This window comes from Vipera berus (assembly GCF_964194415.1).
Source record: "Vipera berus genome assembly, chromosome: 5".
In the NCBI taxonomy this organism is placed as follows: Eukaryota; Metazoa; Chordata; class Lepidosauria; order Squamata; family Viperidae; genus Vipera; species Vipera berus.
This window is the reverse complement of record NC_138207.1, coordinates 63,992,277-64,009,030: the sequence shown is the minus strand read 5'-3', so window position 1 is coordinate 64,009,030 and position 16,754 is coordinate 63,992,277. Positions and strand designations below refer to the sequence as shown.

The window sequence follows — 16,754 nt, the reverse complement described above, 5'->3', positions numbered from 1 at the left end:
TGCACCTCCATATGGATTGCAGAGAAAATCTTACCAGAGAGAGAAAGAAAAAAAAAGATGACAATTTGTACCAGCCTTTCCTCCTTCTGCCCTTTCTTCTTAAAGGACAAATTTTGCACCCATTCCAGGGTCTCTTACTCCCAAAGGAATACAATACAGGTAGTCCTTGACTTACAACAGTTCATTTAATGACCGTTCAAAGTTACAATGGCTCTGAAAAATGCAACTTATGACCGTTTTCACAGAGATGGCCTATGCGGCATCCCCAACCATCATGTGGTCAAAATGCAGATGCCTGGCAACTGGTTCATATTTATGACCATTGCTTTGTCCCAGGGTTGTGTGATCCCCTTTTGCACCCTTCTGACAAGCAAAGCCAATGGGGCAGCGAGATTCACTTAATGACTTATCAACTGCAGGGATTCGCTTAACAACGGTGGCAAGGAAGGTCGTAACCCGGGGCAAAACTCACTTAACAAATAACAACAGAAATTTTGGACTCAACTGTGGTCCTAAGTCCAGGACTACCTGTACACTAGTTTCCCTTTATAAAGGTAAAGGTTCCCCCGCACATGCGCGCTAGTTGTTTCCAACTCTAGGGGCCGGTGCTCATCTCCGTTTCAAAGCCAAAGAGCCAGCGCTTGTCCAGGACATCTCCGTGGTCATGTGGCCGGCATGACTAGACACCAAAGGTGCACGGAACACTGTTACCTTCCCACCGTAGTGGTCACTATTTTTCTACTTGCATTTTTACGTGCTTTCGAACTGCTAGGTTGGCAGAAGCTGGGACGAGTAACAGGCGCTCACTCTGCTACGCGGCACTCGGGATTCGACCCGCCAAACTGCCGACCTTCCGATCGACAAGCTCAGCATCCTAACCCACTGAGCCACCGCGTCCCTTAGTTTCCCTTTATACCCTTCCAGAAAAAGCTGTCCTCTCTCCTTTTCCATGCGGTGTGTAATTTTTATTTTTATTTTTCCCCTTTCTGGAGAGAAGTTGGCACCGGGGATCTACACACTCTGCGCGCGCCCCTTCTGAACGCGCTCTTCTCCGGCTCAGCAACTTTAGACTGCGTTAGCTCCCAAGTTCCCGCGCTCAACTTTCCAAGAAGCCTTCGGGGCTTCTCTTTCTGGGTCTCCAGGACAGCCCTCCGCTCCCTCTCTCTGCCCCAAGGGGCTCTCCCCCGTCTCCCTCCTCCTCAGCCATCCGGCTCCCTCTTTTTCCGTTCCCTTCTCCCTCACCTATCCCCGGCTCCATGAGCATCCGCCTTCAGAGCTTACTCCAGTCTACCAGGCCGCGCCGGCGTCCAGTTGCCATAACAACGTAACGGCCCAATTAGGCGCGCAGCTCACAGATTGATCTTTGGGCGGGATGGGAGAAAGAGAAGTTGCGGAGGCGGGGGGGGGGACGGGCGTTTACCCCGAAATTCGTCGCCACGTACAGTTAACCGGAATGCCAACTGGGGGAAAAGTGGTCCTTTTTAGATAAAAGAATCGAGTCTTTTGTCGCGAGAAAACTCCGCTTGGGAGTTTCGGAGCCGAAGCTGTCCCCTTTTTGCAGTTCCGAGTTGCCTTCCTGTTTCAGGAAACAACCGAGTCAGGAGACCATCGGAACAGTCGAGTTTCGGACTCGAAGCTATCCCCTTTTTGCAGTTCCGAGTTGCCTTCCTGTTTCAGGAAACAACCGAGTCAGGAGACCATCGGAACAGTCGAGTTTCGGACTCGAAGCTGTCCCCTTTTTGCAGTTCCGAGTTGCCTTCCTGTTTCAGGAAACAACCGAGTCAGGAGACCATCGGAACAGTCGAAGGTTATTTTTTAGCGAGGGGAAGGATTTTTCACAGCGTTACGAAGGTTCCCGCATCGGTATTTTGATGTGTCTGTTTTTAAGAGGCTGTGTTGTGTATATCCAAGGGCAGCAAGAAATTTTTTATTTTTATTTATTTTATTTATTTATTTCGATTTATATACCGCCCTTTCCCGAAGGACTCAGGGCGGTTTACAGGGTATTTAAAAGAAAATCAATACAAACGTTAAAACAAATTTAAAAAAGATTAAATAAAACCCTGAAAAAAAATAAAACCCAGTTAAAATTTAAAATTAAAAAAATTCTCAGCCTGGGCCAGAGAGCTCGAAGAGCCAGGTCTTCAGGTCCCGGCGGAATGAACGGAGATAGCGAGATAGCAGGAATGTATAAAATAGGAATATTGCTTACTTGAACGTTCCTTGGTTTCTTGCAAACTTTTGAGAAGACCTGATTTCAAGGAATTCTGGAATTCAGTGGTTGGCCTGGGCCAGAAATAATTTCATATGTGCAGGTTTCAGGGACCACTCAGTTCCTGAAAAAGACATTGGGGAAACCGTTTAAATCCTGGATCTGATTCCAGATGTTTCATATTAAACACTGCAGTGAAATCATAATTTGCCTCTCAAATCCCAAAAAGCTCAGCTTGCAATCCTTGATTGTTATTTTTTAATGTTTGACACCAAACTAAAGATTGTTATATTTATCAAACATTTTGCATCATGTGATAAAAACCACGGAATTGAGATTAAGTGACCCTCTTCACAATCAGTCACAATACCCTTCACAATCAGTCACTACTACCTTCTGTAGTCACTTTTTCATAGGAATCGAGAAACAGGTTTTTGGCAAAAGGGAGGCACAACAGAATTCTTAATCGTATTCTATATTAGCAAAGGAGAAGCTGGAGACTATTGCAGGAGAATGAAACCACCTTGCTATTAATTAGTCCAAACTGAAAAAGAAGTTAATTAACTGAACATGCCAAAAAACTACTGATTTTTCCTAAATTGCATCTCAAGATACACATCATTCTAAATGGGGATGTTTTGATGTTTGAACTTTGATTACATTTTTTAATGAACCTCAAAAGTCTAAAGTGATAATGAAGAGAGAACATTCAGGACCCAAACTTTCAAATTGAATAGGTAGTATAAACTTTGAACTAAATTATTTTAATGACTTTTACTTTTCACCTGCACTCTTAACTCTTTGGCATTTTGTTAATGTCATGATCTTCACTAAAAACCCACTCAGTGCTTAATTGTTAGGAATATCATATGAAGAAGAAATATGGATTGCTTAACCCTTTACTCTAAGAATCAGTATTTGTCAGAATTATTTGACTCTATCAGTGGGAAAGAGTTGAAAGAGGAAAGAATGCTGAAACATATAGAAGACTTAGAAATGAGTCTTTTTAATGATTTGATTTTCTCTTGATTTATTATAATAATAATAATAATAATAATAATAATAATAATAATAATAATAATAATAATAATAATAATAATAAAATCATGCTACCCAAGTCTCAGTGATTTTGGGTGGCTTGCAGCAATCAAATAGTATTAAAATCAATAAAAAAAGATACAAAATGGCAAATGCTGGGGGTGGGCTCACTGTTCCTTGGCAAAGGCCTGGATGAAGAGCCAGGTCTTCACAGCAATTCTAAACAAAATCACAGTGGGAACCATCTGGTTCTTGAGGGGAACCTTGTTCCTGAGGGCAACACTTCCTGGATCCAGAGATATGATATTGTTTAATCAGAGGATTCTGGAACATGCCTGGACAGATGTTATGGGAGACAAGCAGTCCCTCTAGTAACCCGAAAGGCTACCTAGCTTGCAAGTGAAACATTTATTCGTGGAAAGTTTGCATTATTATCTGGTTGTGATTGTTTCAGGGATGTTAAAATGGGCAAGAGTGCTCAGGTGGATGTTTTTATCAAGCATTTGCAATGTGTTGTATAGATTTAATAAGTGCATTTGTATTTTTGAACATAATTCTTGTAATTGTGTTCTCTTATCAAAATATTGTACCTGTATAACTGGATATTTAGTTAGTTAATTTTTAATTAGGAGCTCTAGAACTTCAGGCCAAGGTATTCTTTAGAAACTCCATTTCATTTACACATTTTATATATTTATTTCTACCCTGATTTTTATTTATTTTTCTTATTTATTTATTTATTTATTTATTTATTTATCAAATTTAGAAACTGCCCATCTCACCTACAAAGGGACTTTGTGAAAACCTAAACATAATGCTTGGGTGGGAAGTCAGCCCCCCACACACAGAGAGAGAGAAGGAAATATTAAAGAGGCAGAAAAGCATGCCCAGTTTTTCTTAATAGCCCCAAGTCTCCCTCCCCCAAGCAGAAACCAGCTCTGTAGAAATGCAGATGTAAATAATCCAGGAAGTTTGGAGGCCCCCAGCTAGGAAGCTTAGGAAGACACAGACACCTAAAATCTATATACCCCACCCAAACTCTAAGACAGGACATAATAGGATTAACCCACGGATGACAAAGGCCACACTCAGACTCAGGTCAAAGTTCATGCCACAGGAACAACTCCAGACAAAAGGCTCCAGAGGGTATAAAAACCCACTCCCTACCTGTGCTCGCTCTCTTTTCTTCCAGAGCCATCTTTCTGTCTGGCTCTCCTCTTCAATAAACTGCAACCTTCTTTCTAAAGCAGTTGCCATGTTTATTCCCGGCTTGGACTGAACCATGATGAAGACTTTTCCTTCAACACTTGAAAAGTTTCAATACAGTATGAATTGTGAACTAAATCTTATTTGTTTGTTAATGTTGTTTAATTTGTAACATCTGTTCAAGGTCTCCAGCATCTCATATGATACTCTGTCCTACATGTTAACATAAGAAAAATTGTTCTAGTTGAACTAAAAACCCATATAGTCCAGCAACTAATGATCACCCAGTTGTGAAAGCCCAGATGTAAGACACTGTCAAAACAATACATTCTATAGATAGTCCTCACTTACCAATTGCCACATTTAACAATTGTTCAAAGTTACAATAGTATAAAAATAGGAGGGGTGTCAATCTTTGCATTTGCAAATGTTATAGCATCTCTCTATCACATGCTCACTATTCAAGGGTTTTGGAATTGGCTTGCTACAAGCAGAATTAATAGAGAAGGTAAAAGTAAAATTGTAAGTCATGGTCACGTAGTGTTTCACTAATGATTCTGGGAATTCACTTAACAACCAAAGGAGAAATGAGGTCATAAGCTCATCATGGTGATGTAATGTTTTACTTAGCAACTGCAGTGCTTAGCAACAGAATTGCTAGTCCCAATTGAAGTTTCTAAACTTGGACTACCTGTAGTTATGTATCCAAGTTCCCTAGTTATGGGGCACTTTGCATCAACAAGATTTTAAGATCAAAGTGTCATAGCAGTTTGAAAAGTGACATAGCAAAGGTTAAAAGGCCATTTATCTAATATAGGGTCAAAATTTAACTTCTGGAATCTTGGTCCCTGCCACTTCATCTTATGCTGTAAAAATATACTTTCAATATTACAATTTTTTCAGAGATCTACTAACATATAATCTCATATATATTAAAATTTGTATCAGAAGTACTTCCTAGTGACATACTATATCCTACATTAGATGGGACATTGAAATTCCCAATGTGAAAAAAGATAGATTAACTGTATAACTTCTTAAAGGAAGACATACAAGTCGTCTTTGACTTACAATAGTTCATTTTGTGACCGTTCAAAGTTACAACGGCACTGAAAAAAGTGACTTATGACCATTTTTCATACTTATGACCATTGCAGCTTCCCCACGGTCACGTGATCAAAATTCAGATACTTGGCAACTGATTTATATTTATGACGACTGCAGTGTCCCAGAATCATGTGATCGATCACCTTTTGTGACTTTCTGACAAGCAAAATCAATGGGGAAGCCAGATTCACTTAACAACTGTGTTACTAACTTGACATCTGCAGTGATTCACTTAACAACTGTGGCAAGAAAGGTCATAAAATGGGACAAAATTCACTTAACAAGTGTCTCACTTAGCAACAGAAATTTGGGTTCTATTGTGGTCATGAGTACTACCTGTAGCCCTATTGCCATGCTTAAAAGTAGGAACTAGCCAGAGTCACAAAGACAGCTTTGTCATACACATCCTTTTTGTAAAATCCTACCTTATCCAAGTTATGTCTTTTGATCTGTCACAAAAAGGGAACCCCTCCTATTTTAACATACAAACCTGTGACCAACGTATAGGGGAAAATTTGCATCCAGTGCTATGGACAATACTCATGAATGGAAAACAATATTCCTAATCTTGGTGTTCTCTCTCATCATCATCATTTTTCCCTTCCGAACTTTTGGCAGTAATGATTTCACAACCAATCGGGAGAAGATGTGCACATAAAATTCAATAGCTTTTGTATGTGAGAATAATGAAGCAGAATTCAACAAAGAACTATATTTCCTTAATTTAGCAAAGGCAAGGAGAACAAGCTGTGAGTTCTCTCATTCAGACTCTGATCTTCAACTTGGTTTTTTAGATTGCTGGCATCTTGCTAGTATGGGATCTCCAATAAGCATCCTTATCATGATTTCAAATGACTAGCAGGATTATATACACCATACTGGGAAGCCAGTACAAGAGGAAATATCTGTGACCTTATTCACTTTACAAATAAAAACCATATTGCATTTGCTGCACTAGAAGCTGTCTGCTTTTAAATACGGGAGATATTGGATGCAATGATTAAAGATTGTGGGATACCACTTAGTCAGTTACAAGTTGATGGAGGAATGACCAATAAGATCCTTATGCAACTCCAGGCTGATATTCTTTGTATTCCAGTAGTAAAGCCATCCATGCCTGAAACCACAGCACTTGGAGGAGCAATGGCAGCTGGAGCTGAAGAAGGGGTGGGAGTCTGGAGCCTACATCCTGATGACTTCACAGCAGTAACATGTGAATGTTTTGCGCCACAGATTAATCCAGAGGAAAGTGAATATTGTTATACCAGATGGAAGAAAGCTGTTAGAAAATCAATGGGGTGGAAGACATCAGCACCTGAAGGAAACTGTGAAACTAGTATCTTCTGTAGTCTACCTTTGGACTTTTTTATAATGAGTAGCCTGTTAATCCCCCTCATGGGTTACTGCCTTGTCATGGCAAAGGGGCTTGCGTAATTCAATGAAGCTATGAGCTATGCCGTGCAGGGCCACCCAAGACAGAAAGGTCATAGCAGAGAGTTCTGACAAAACGTGATCCACTGGAGAAGGAAATGGCAAGCCATTCCAGTATCTTTGCCATGAAAACCCTATGGACAGTACCAAAAGGCAAAATGATATGACGCTGGAAGATGAGCGCCTCAGGTTGGAAGGCGTCCAATATGCTACTGGGGAAGAGCAGAGGGCTAGTACTAGTAGTGCCAGAAAGAATGAAGTGACTGGGCCAAAGCCGAAAGGACACTCAGCTGTGGATGTGTCTGGTGGTGAAAGGAGAGTCTGATGCTGTAAAGATGTTTTCTCCATAGGAACCTGGAATATAAGATCCATGAATCAAGGCAAGCTGGACGTGGTCAAACAAGAGATGACAAGACTGAACATCGACATCTTAGGTATCAGCGAACTAAAATGGACAGGAATGGGTGAATTTAATTCAGATGACCATCAGGTATACTACTGCGGACAAGAATCCCTCAGAAGAAATGGAGTAGCCTTCATAGTCAATAAAAGAGTAGGAAAAGCAATACTGGGATACAATCCCCAAAATGACAGAATGATCTCAGTTCGAATCCAAGGCAAACCATTCAATATCACAGTAGTCCAAGTCTATGCCCCAACCACCTGTGCTGAAGAGGATGAAATTGACCGGTTCTATGAAGCTCTACAGCACCTTATAGAACTAACACCAAAAAACATTGTACAACAGGTAGCAACCAAAACCATCCCAAAGAAAAAGAAATGCAAGAAAGCAAAATGGCTGTCTGAGGAAGCTTTGCAAATAGCTGAGGAAAGGAGGGAAGCGAAAGGCAAGGGAGAAAAAGAAAGATACGCCCAATTGAATGCAGAATTCCAGAGAATAGCTAGAAGAGATAAGAATGCCTTCTTAAATGAACAGTGCAAAGAAATAGAAGAAAACAATAGAATAGGGAGGACCAGAGATCTTTTCAAGAAAATTGGAGAGATGAAGGGAACGTTTCATGCAAAAATGGGCATGATAAAGGACCAAAATGACAGGGACCTAACAGAGGCAGAAGAGATTAAGAAGAGGTGGCAAAATTACACAGAAGAACTATACAAGAATGAGCTTAACGTCCCTGATAATCACAATGAGGTGGTCACTGACCTCGAGCCAGACATCCTAGAATGTGAAGTGAAGTGGGCCTTAGAAGGAGGTGACAGTATTCCAGCTGAGCTTTTCAAAATCTTAAAAGATGCAGTAAAAGTGCTACACTCAATTTGCCAGCAAATTTGGAAAACTCAACAGTGGCCACAGGATTGGAAAAGATCAGTTTACATTCCAATTCCAAAGAAAGGCAGTGCCAAAGAATGTTCAAACTATCGCACCATTGCACTCATTTCACATGCTAGTAAAGTTATGCTTAAAATCCTACAAGCTAGACTCCAGCAGTATGTGGATTGAGAACTACCAGAAGTACAGGAAGGATTTCAAAGAGGCAGAGGAAGTAGAAATCAAATTACCAACATACGCTGGATCATGGAGAAAGCTAGAGAGTTCCAGAAAAACATCTACCTCTGCTTCATTGACTATGCTAAAGCCTTTGATTGTGTGAATCATAACAAACTGTGGCAAGTTTTTAAAGAGATGGGTGTACCAGCCCATCTTATTTGTCTCTTGAGAAACCTATATGTGGGCCAAGAAGCAACAGTGAGAACTGGACACGGAACCACTGATTGGTTCAAAATTGGGAAAGGAGTCCGGCAAGGCTGTATACTGTCGCCCTGCCTATTTAACTTATATGCAGAGCACATCATGAGAAAGGCAGGGCTAGATGAATCAAAAGTTGGAATTAAGATTGCCGGAAGAAATATCAACAGCCTAAGATATGCAGATGATACCACTCTAATGGCAGAAAGTGAAGAAGAACTAAAGAGCCTCTTGTTGCAGGTGAAGAAGGAGAGTGCAAAAGTTGGGTTGAAACTTAACATTAAGAAAACCAAGATCATGGCATCCGGCCCTCTCAATTCCTGGCAAATAGATGAGGAAGAAATGGAGGTAGTGACAGATTTTATTTTCCTGGGCTCCAAGATCACTGCAGATGGGGACTGTAGCCAAGAAATTAAAAGATGCTTGCTCCTCGGGAGGAAAGCCATGGCAAATCTAGACAGCACACTAAAAAGCAGAGACATCACCCTGTCAACAAAAGTGCGTATAGTCAAGGCTATGGTCTTCCCAGTTGCAATGTATGGCAGTGAAAGCTGGACCATAAAAAAGGCTGAGCGCCAAAGAATTGAGGCCTTTGAACTATGGTGCTGGAGAAGACTCCTGCGAGTTCCTTGGACTGCAAGGCGATCAAACCGGTCAGTCCTAGTGGAGATCAACCCTGACTGCTCTTTAGAAGGCCAGATCCTAAAGCTAAAACTCAAATACTTTGGCCACCTAATGAGAAGGAAGGACTCACTGGAGAAGAGCCTAATGCTGGGAAAGATTGAGGGCAATAGAAGAAGGGGACGACAGAGAATGAGGTGGCTGGATGGAATCACAGAAGCAGTAGGTGTGAGCTTAAATGGACTCCAGAAGATGGTAGAGGACAGGAAGGCCTGGAGGAACGTTGTCCATAGGGTCGCGATGGGTCGGACACGACTTCACAGCTAACAACAACAACAAGCCTGTTAATGTTAATCAGAGCAAAGTATATCTCAGATATAGAGAGGTAGCCACAAGGAAGAGGGGGTCATGTTGTCACCAGAGCACCAGAGGGAAGGACGAGAAATAATGGTTGGAAACTGATCAAAGAGAGAAGCAACCTGGAATTAAGGAGAAACTTCCTGACAGTGAGGGCAATCAACCAGTGGAACAGCTTACCCCCAGAAATCGTGGGCGTTCCATCACTGGAGATTTTTAAGAAGAGACAATCACCTGTCTGAGATGGTATAGGTTCTCCTGCTCGAGCAGGGGGCTGGATTAGAAGATCTCCAAGGTCCCATCCAGATTCTGTTCTATTCTATTCTATTCTATTCTATTCTATTCTATTCTATTCTATTCTATTCTATTCTATTCTATTCTATTCTATTCTATTCTATTCTATTCTATTCTATTCTATTCTATTCTATTCTCAGCATCTGGACAGAAGACATTTTCACAGACTTACATCATACTTGACCCTTGTACTCTCACATTATTACATTACCTTCCCTTCAGTAGTTTTGCACCTGAAAACTAGCGCTCCTTCTGTGCTAATCTTCAGGAAACTGCAAAGCGTACACAGAAAAGCTCTATGGTTACTGAGACGTGGTGCTAGAATAAACAAGGAATTGGTTGCAGAGGTAGCTGTTTCCTGCATGAACAAACTGAAAATCACATTCTGTAATCAGTAATATACTAGGACTGTGTGGGTGTAAAAAAAATGAGTATTTTATTTATGATATTACATTCTGATCCTACCCAGTCTCCATGGATCTTAGCAGGCATATACACTGTGCATTTTTCTGAGAAATGTTAGATTAAGGTTTAGTAAGTAACCTGTACTGTATCTTATCGTGAGATTAATAGCTAAACAGACTTCGAATCTATTTTTCATTTCAGCTCTAATACTAATGAAAGGATCTCTAGAACAACTCTCATCATCCATCCCCCCGAAGTCAATAAAATGAGAACCCAGATTGTTGGGGAAAATATGTTGACTATGTAAACTCTTAAAGAGGGCTATAAAGCACTATAAAGCGGTATATAACTTTAAGTGGTATTGCTATTCTCATTTTAAGTTTAGATCTAAGGACAACCCTAATCATTCTTATGTTGAGCTTAGATCTAGATACTTTACATATTTCAATAGAGTAATCTTCAAGATGGCTGAATAATGATCACAATGTTATTCTGATTATTCAGAACAGTAATACTAAGTAGAATGGTGATCTCACAAACTACCCCCAATTAAAAGCATAAATAGGAAATACTAGACAACCTGTGCTTTATTGGGTCATCATTTCAGAAATATTTCCTTACATAAATAGAGAAACAAAATGACCTTGGGTGGACAAAATAACAGTGGGAGTGGGAGTGACTTCTGAATCCTTGCTGGCTTCCTCATTGAGTTTCTTTGTGTAGGAAAGCATCAGAAAGCCTTTCCCCCCCTCCTTCCCTTTCCCCCTTCCCTCTCACCCATTTTCCCCTTCCCCCTTCTTTCTCCTTCCCTTCCCCCACCTTCCCTCTCCCTCCCTCCCTCCCAACCTACCTTTCTTCTTTCCTTCCTTCCATTGGGAATTTGCACATCCCAAACAGTGGTAGGAATGTCCACTGCCATTTCTGGGAAGGTGCACCAGTGCCTGCCATAGTGCAGCATTAGTGCAGCCAAGCCACAATGAAGATTGCTGCTGCCAGGTGCTGGAAGATGCACAGGTGGCTGCTGTCACTACACAGTACTAGATCTGCAGAGCGAAGTTCTTGCCTGCTGGCTTTCCCACTGACTTTGCTTGTAGAAAACCAGCCGGAAAGGTCACAAATGGCAGTCATGAAACTCTGGTACTCTGCAACTATGTATTGTAAGTGTGAGCCAGCTGCCTGGATTGCGATCATGTCTGTGGGGATGCTGGGACATCCAGAACTTTGATAACCAGTCATAATTACTACTTGTTCAGCACCATCATAATTTCAAACCATCACTGAATGAGCAGTCATTAACCAAGGACTACTTGTGTTCTTTACTAGCAAGCTTGTGGTAAGAGTTATATTAATGGCATGGGATACATAGAATAGTTTAATTTTGGTCACACTTTTGATTTAAAAGGTCTTTAAAATGGAGAGCTTGGCAGCATATATAAATGCAACTGTAATCATTTCTGTACAAAATTTGTACATACAAGTTCTTAGAGAAGAAAATACAGAGGGTTTTTAACTGGGTAGTCACTACCCATTTTCCATATGTTTCCCATAACTGCAAGAAGAAAAATACTCCTTTAATGTATAAAAAGTAATGAATAAAAACTTTAAATTAAAGATCACCGTACAGTAAAATCTGAGAAGAATCTGAGATGTATGCCCTGTGTATAATACAGTATCCCCTTAGTATGTATCCGAACTGCCAGCCCAAATGTTGGAGGTGTGGTTGTGAGGATGCAACGTATTTTCATATATGGTGGACTTGTAAAAAGGTTAAAGCTTTTTGGATTAAAATTTGGTGGAATATGCAAAAGATATTTAAGAAAAGAATTATTATTATAATTATACCCTGTATTCAGCTCTGGAAAGTCGGGGAGGGGGGAGGGGAGGGTAGGGGGGGCTTGGGGAGAGGGGAGGGGGAGGAGGGGGTTTTTTTGTATTCAAAAATGTAAAACTTTTCAATAAAAAAATACAGTATCCCCTTTAATTCCTTCTCCAGCCTATATAAATACTACAGTATTATGGTCTACATTTTTAATATTCTCCAAAATATGATCAGTTTTTAGGGATTCAATTCCTATCTATAAAATGTCATTGGAAACAATCCAAACAAATATCTTTATGGGTTCAAGCCTTACACAAATATTAGGGAAGCTGCATCAGATCCAATGAGTTGCTTTTTTCTGTCTCAGGATAGTAGGAGTGAGAGTAGAATTTCTGTTGTGTAATAATACGATAGAAAATTTCGGTAGATCTAACTATTTCCCCATACTATCCTATATGATCATTGTTCCCTTCATCTCAAAACCTCATTAGAGAATTAGAAAGAAAGGGAGAACATCCACATTCAAGATCGCTCAGAGAGACTACAGTATATGGACGATTTCCAGCAATATGAGTTAATATTTACCAGGGATAAGATGAAGGAAGACATTAAAACATCAGCCCCTAATATGTCCATCTGCTCAGTTGCTTCTGGTATTTTCAAATGCTTACAGCATATTTAATTAATAAGGATTTGCAAAGCTCCTGTGTTCTGAGATGGAGGAGTTGTAAAACTAAAGTATTCATATAGCAATCAAGGCTTTAAATGGAGTGGAATAAAAGCCATGTCACAAAATGCAACAAGAAAGTTAAGTAATATTAAATTATTTACTCTAATTCATAGATACTATAGATCCAATCGATAATCCTATAATAGTTTCCTGTCAAATTAATGCAAATGAATTCCACACAATCATTATATTTGCAAATATAATACTATTTAGTCAGAGAGTCATTGTTTCCTTGCCCCTCCCATCAGATAGAGTTTGCTTGAGTGTAGAAAATGAAATATCCTAGCAACAAGAAATGCTTTCTTTGATATCTGAACCTACCTTAACAAATGAAAAATAGCTCTATTTGTTATAAAGTGATTCTCTCAATGTCATTGTAAGTAATTTTGGAACCTAGCCACTTTTAATTGTTGCTATGCTAGATGAAAGCCAAGGATGACTGCTTTGCCCATTCACACTTTGTAGATTCAGTAATTTGACGTTTTAAGCAATGCCTTTTTATAATCGGATGCCAAAGGAATTCTTTTTACTACTCCATTTGTTTGGTCTCATGATCATTACATCAATGAAAGTAGCTGAATTGTAAATTTGGGGTGTCATAAAAAAGTAATACAGTATATGTTGTTTGGATATTCTGTGTCAAGTTGATGGAAGGTAGAACTAGAGATGGGGCAATAATAGATTTATGTAATCATTTTTGATATGATTCATTGCATAATATAAACTGAACTTGTGTAAAGTGTTCTTCTGAGAAGAAATAATAGATTGTCTTTTCCTTATTTTTTTATGGTCATGTAAGTCATGCCCAAATCACTTAGCTGCTCACATATTACAAAAGGTAGGATCATGGTAGAATTCCTCCAGAAATACTGAGTTGCAGGGCTAAATAGAAATCATCCTTCTGTTTCAAATAAACATTAATGATTTCTTCCTGGCAGATAGCTAAGTTTCTACTAAAATGACAGCGAAAGGTCTGTGCTCTAGACTAACCCCATTGGTGTAGATGTGGCTTCGGCCCTGATCCTCCCCATAAATGCTGTCTCATTGTTAAACTAAAGGAATAAATGGAGTCTTCAAGAGTGAGAGAGTTTGTGTCCTTTTATCCCTACAAATCGTTTCTGTCACTTTGTAATATACTCAGTCTAATCTAGGGCAGAACAAGAAATTCCCAAAACTGTCTTTCACTTCAGATTTGACCATTTGGCTGACCCCAGGTCTTGACATTTATCCAGGCTGATAATTTCAATTTATTGAACTGTTTAGTTGCTAGGAGTTAGACATCTAGCAAACTATAGATGTTCATTTGAGGCAGTGCTTGCAGTATTTATTAAAAAAAACTGTATGGGTTCATGTTGTAATAAAGTCATTCTCTTTCTCTGAAGTTTCCTCAGTAGTGTGTGCAGAATATTTATTTTCTGCCCATTTTTAATGTGAGACAATTGTTTGCACACAAACACAGCAACAAAGAGCAGAATGTTTGGCACTGAAAGGGGTTAATGAAATGAATGTCAGTGTTGACTAAGAAGTAGTCAATAAATGTGAGACCTGCTACAAAAGGGAAGCAATCCTGTGGTTTATGCATCTTTATTTAGTTTCCTGAATACAGAGGTGGATAACTTGTGACCCCACAACCACATACTGCTCCCCACACTGGCCCACCTTAACTTTTCTAAGATTAGCTGAGAATGACTATGTATGTCACGAACTTAAGCTAAAATAGTATTAAAAGATAATCCCTACCCCTTCAAAATAATAGATAGTGAGCCCCAATATCCTTTACATCAGGGGTCTTCAAACTTGGCCCTTTTATGACTTGTGGACTTCAATTCCCAGAATTCTTCAGCCAGGCACGCTGGCTGAGGAATTCTGGGAGTTGAAGTCCACAAGTCATAAAAGAGCCAAGTTTGAAGATCCCTGCTTTAGATTATCATGTCCTTAATTACACACAATTGCACTCCCACTGCAAACATACATATATCATACATGCATATACATATACACGCACACTATGAAGACCTATAAGTGAAGATCACGGATTATAATTTACTATATCTGTCTGATGTGAGTTGAAATATAGAATTTTTGACTTCCCAATCCAATCCTGAGAGAGAGAGACTAGCCCAAAGTCACCCAGATGGCTCCCATTCCTGAAGAAGGACCAGAAGTCTTTTAGTTCAGCATTACCCTAAGTCAGTGATGGTGAAACTTTTAGACACCAAGTGCTCCAAAACCATCCTGCCCCCCCACCTGACCTACCCCTGCCCCTCCCACCCCCTGCCCCCCCTGTAGGGCCACCTACTGCCTCCATGGCCCGCTGCAGCAGATCGCCCAGGCGGCCCTGCAGTGCCATGGCAGCCACGCCCTCCACCCATGCCCCACAGCATCATCTGTGCGCAATGGGGCATGAGGGTGGAGTCTTGTCCCTGCTGCCCGGCTGCCATGTCCTTGGCTGCACTGGTCCTCGCAGGCTGCACCCTGGGGGTGACTCTCCTCTCAGGGGGGCTGCTGGTAGGGAGGGGGCTGTGAGGGGAGGTGGGGCTGGGGTGACAGTGTACGTGCTCACAGAGAGGGCTGTGAGTGCCACTTCTGGCACGCATGCCATAGGTTCCCCACCACTGCACTAAGTGCACTCCTTTCCTACTTGGTCTCTAATTCACACACCTACATACAAACTATCACAGTGGATTATTGACCATTATTGATAGTTGTGAATTTCTTTCACAGTCTATGAATATTATTAAATTATGAACATTATGTAGAGAATTATAAAGCTATCAGCTATCTTAATCTTTATATGGTTTACATGTAAAATAAAAGGACTGCAATCTGAGATGGAGTTAGTATGGGAAATTAGTTACTGTCAGTTGGAATGAGGACTGATAGTTTATCCACTCTTCTCTATAAACACACACACAGCCACACACGAATAGGTGTGGGTAATACCTCTTTTCATTTCCTCATCTAAATGAATTTTTGCTTCTTGGATGGGTGCAATTCTTATGTGAGCAGATTTCTGGCCAGGCAGTTTAAATACACAACTGCCATGGTTGGAGAAGCAGTCCAAATTGAGCAAAATGTTCCCCAGGTGGAAAATCTCTTCTATCAACTGTTAAACCTTACTGCAAAGTTAATTTCCTGACACTACTGACAGTAACAATATTAAGTCCTTCTTTTTGCTCTGACTAGAGTATGATCCATAATGATGGATGATGAGAGTCCTTTAATTTATCTAGAAGGTGCTGGGTTGGTCTCATATAACATTAGATATAATTTGGGTTTCAGTAATAAATCTGTGAGTAAAGATGATCTCAAAAAGTTAAGCAATTGGATTTGAGTAGTATTTAAGATGGGAAATAATACAGCCATAAAGCTAGAGTGGGAAGTCGAAAAAGTATCCTGAGAGACAACTGCAAACTACTTCTATCCTATTGCCAGGATAGAATGTGTTGATGAAGTCATAAGGATTCACGTTTGACTTAAGACTTCACCTTTAATGTCTTCTGAATGCTATGGGACCATATGCAATCCATATAAGATTGTAATGTCAATCCAACAGATTGTGTAGTGGCTTGTGGCTTCTTACAGATACAATATAAACTTGACTGGCTATCTCTAATTCACCACTACTTCCTTAGCGGAATAACCATGTGGAAACAGTTATTTGTTTCATAGGTTATTCAATAGAAAAAGCTTAGCATATTACATATAGGTTAGACACTATGGGTTAGACACCCTAACCCAACCATTCCACCTTGGTGATCCAGCCCCGCACAGGTGGGGCATGTGATCTTTGCACGCGAGCGCCCTCTGCTTGCACAAGTGAAGC

At 40.3% G+C, this 16,754-nt stretch overlaps 1 protein-coding gene across 1 annotated transcript in view; it reads right to left on the bottom strand.

The window, feature by feature from the left end:
- FANK1 (fibronectin type III and ankyrin repeat domains 1) overlaps window positions 1-1,264 on the bottom strand; it is a gene marked incomplete at its 5' end in the record, with an annotated part of 39,901 nt that extends 38,637 nt beyond the window's left edge. The window contains one exon of the mRNA XM_081330019.1: window positions 1,243-1,264. Coding sequence (XP_081186145.1) covers window positions 1,243-1,264 — 22 coding nt within the window. The remainder of the gene's footprint in view (window positions 1-1,242) is intronic.
- Window positions 1,265-16,754: the final 15,490 nt, after the last annotated feature.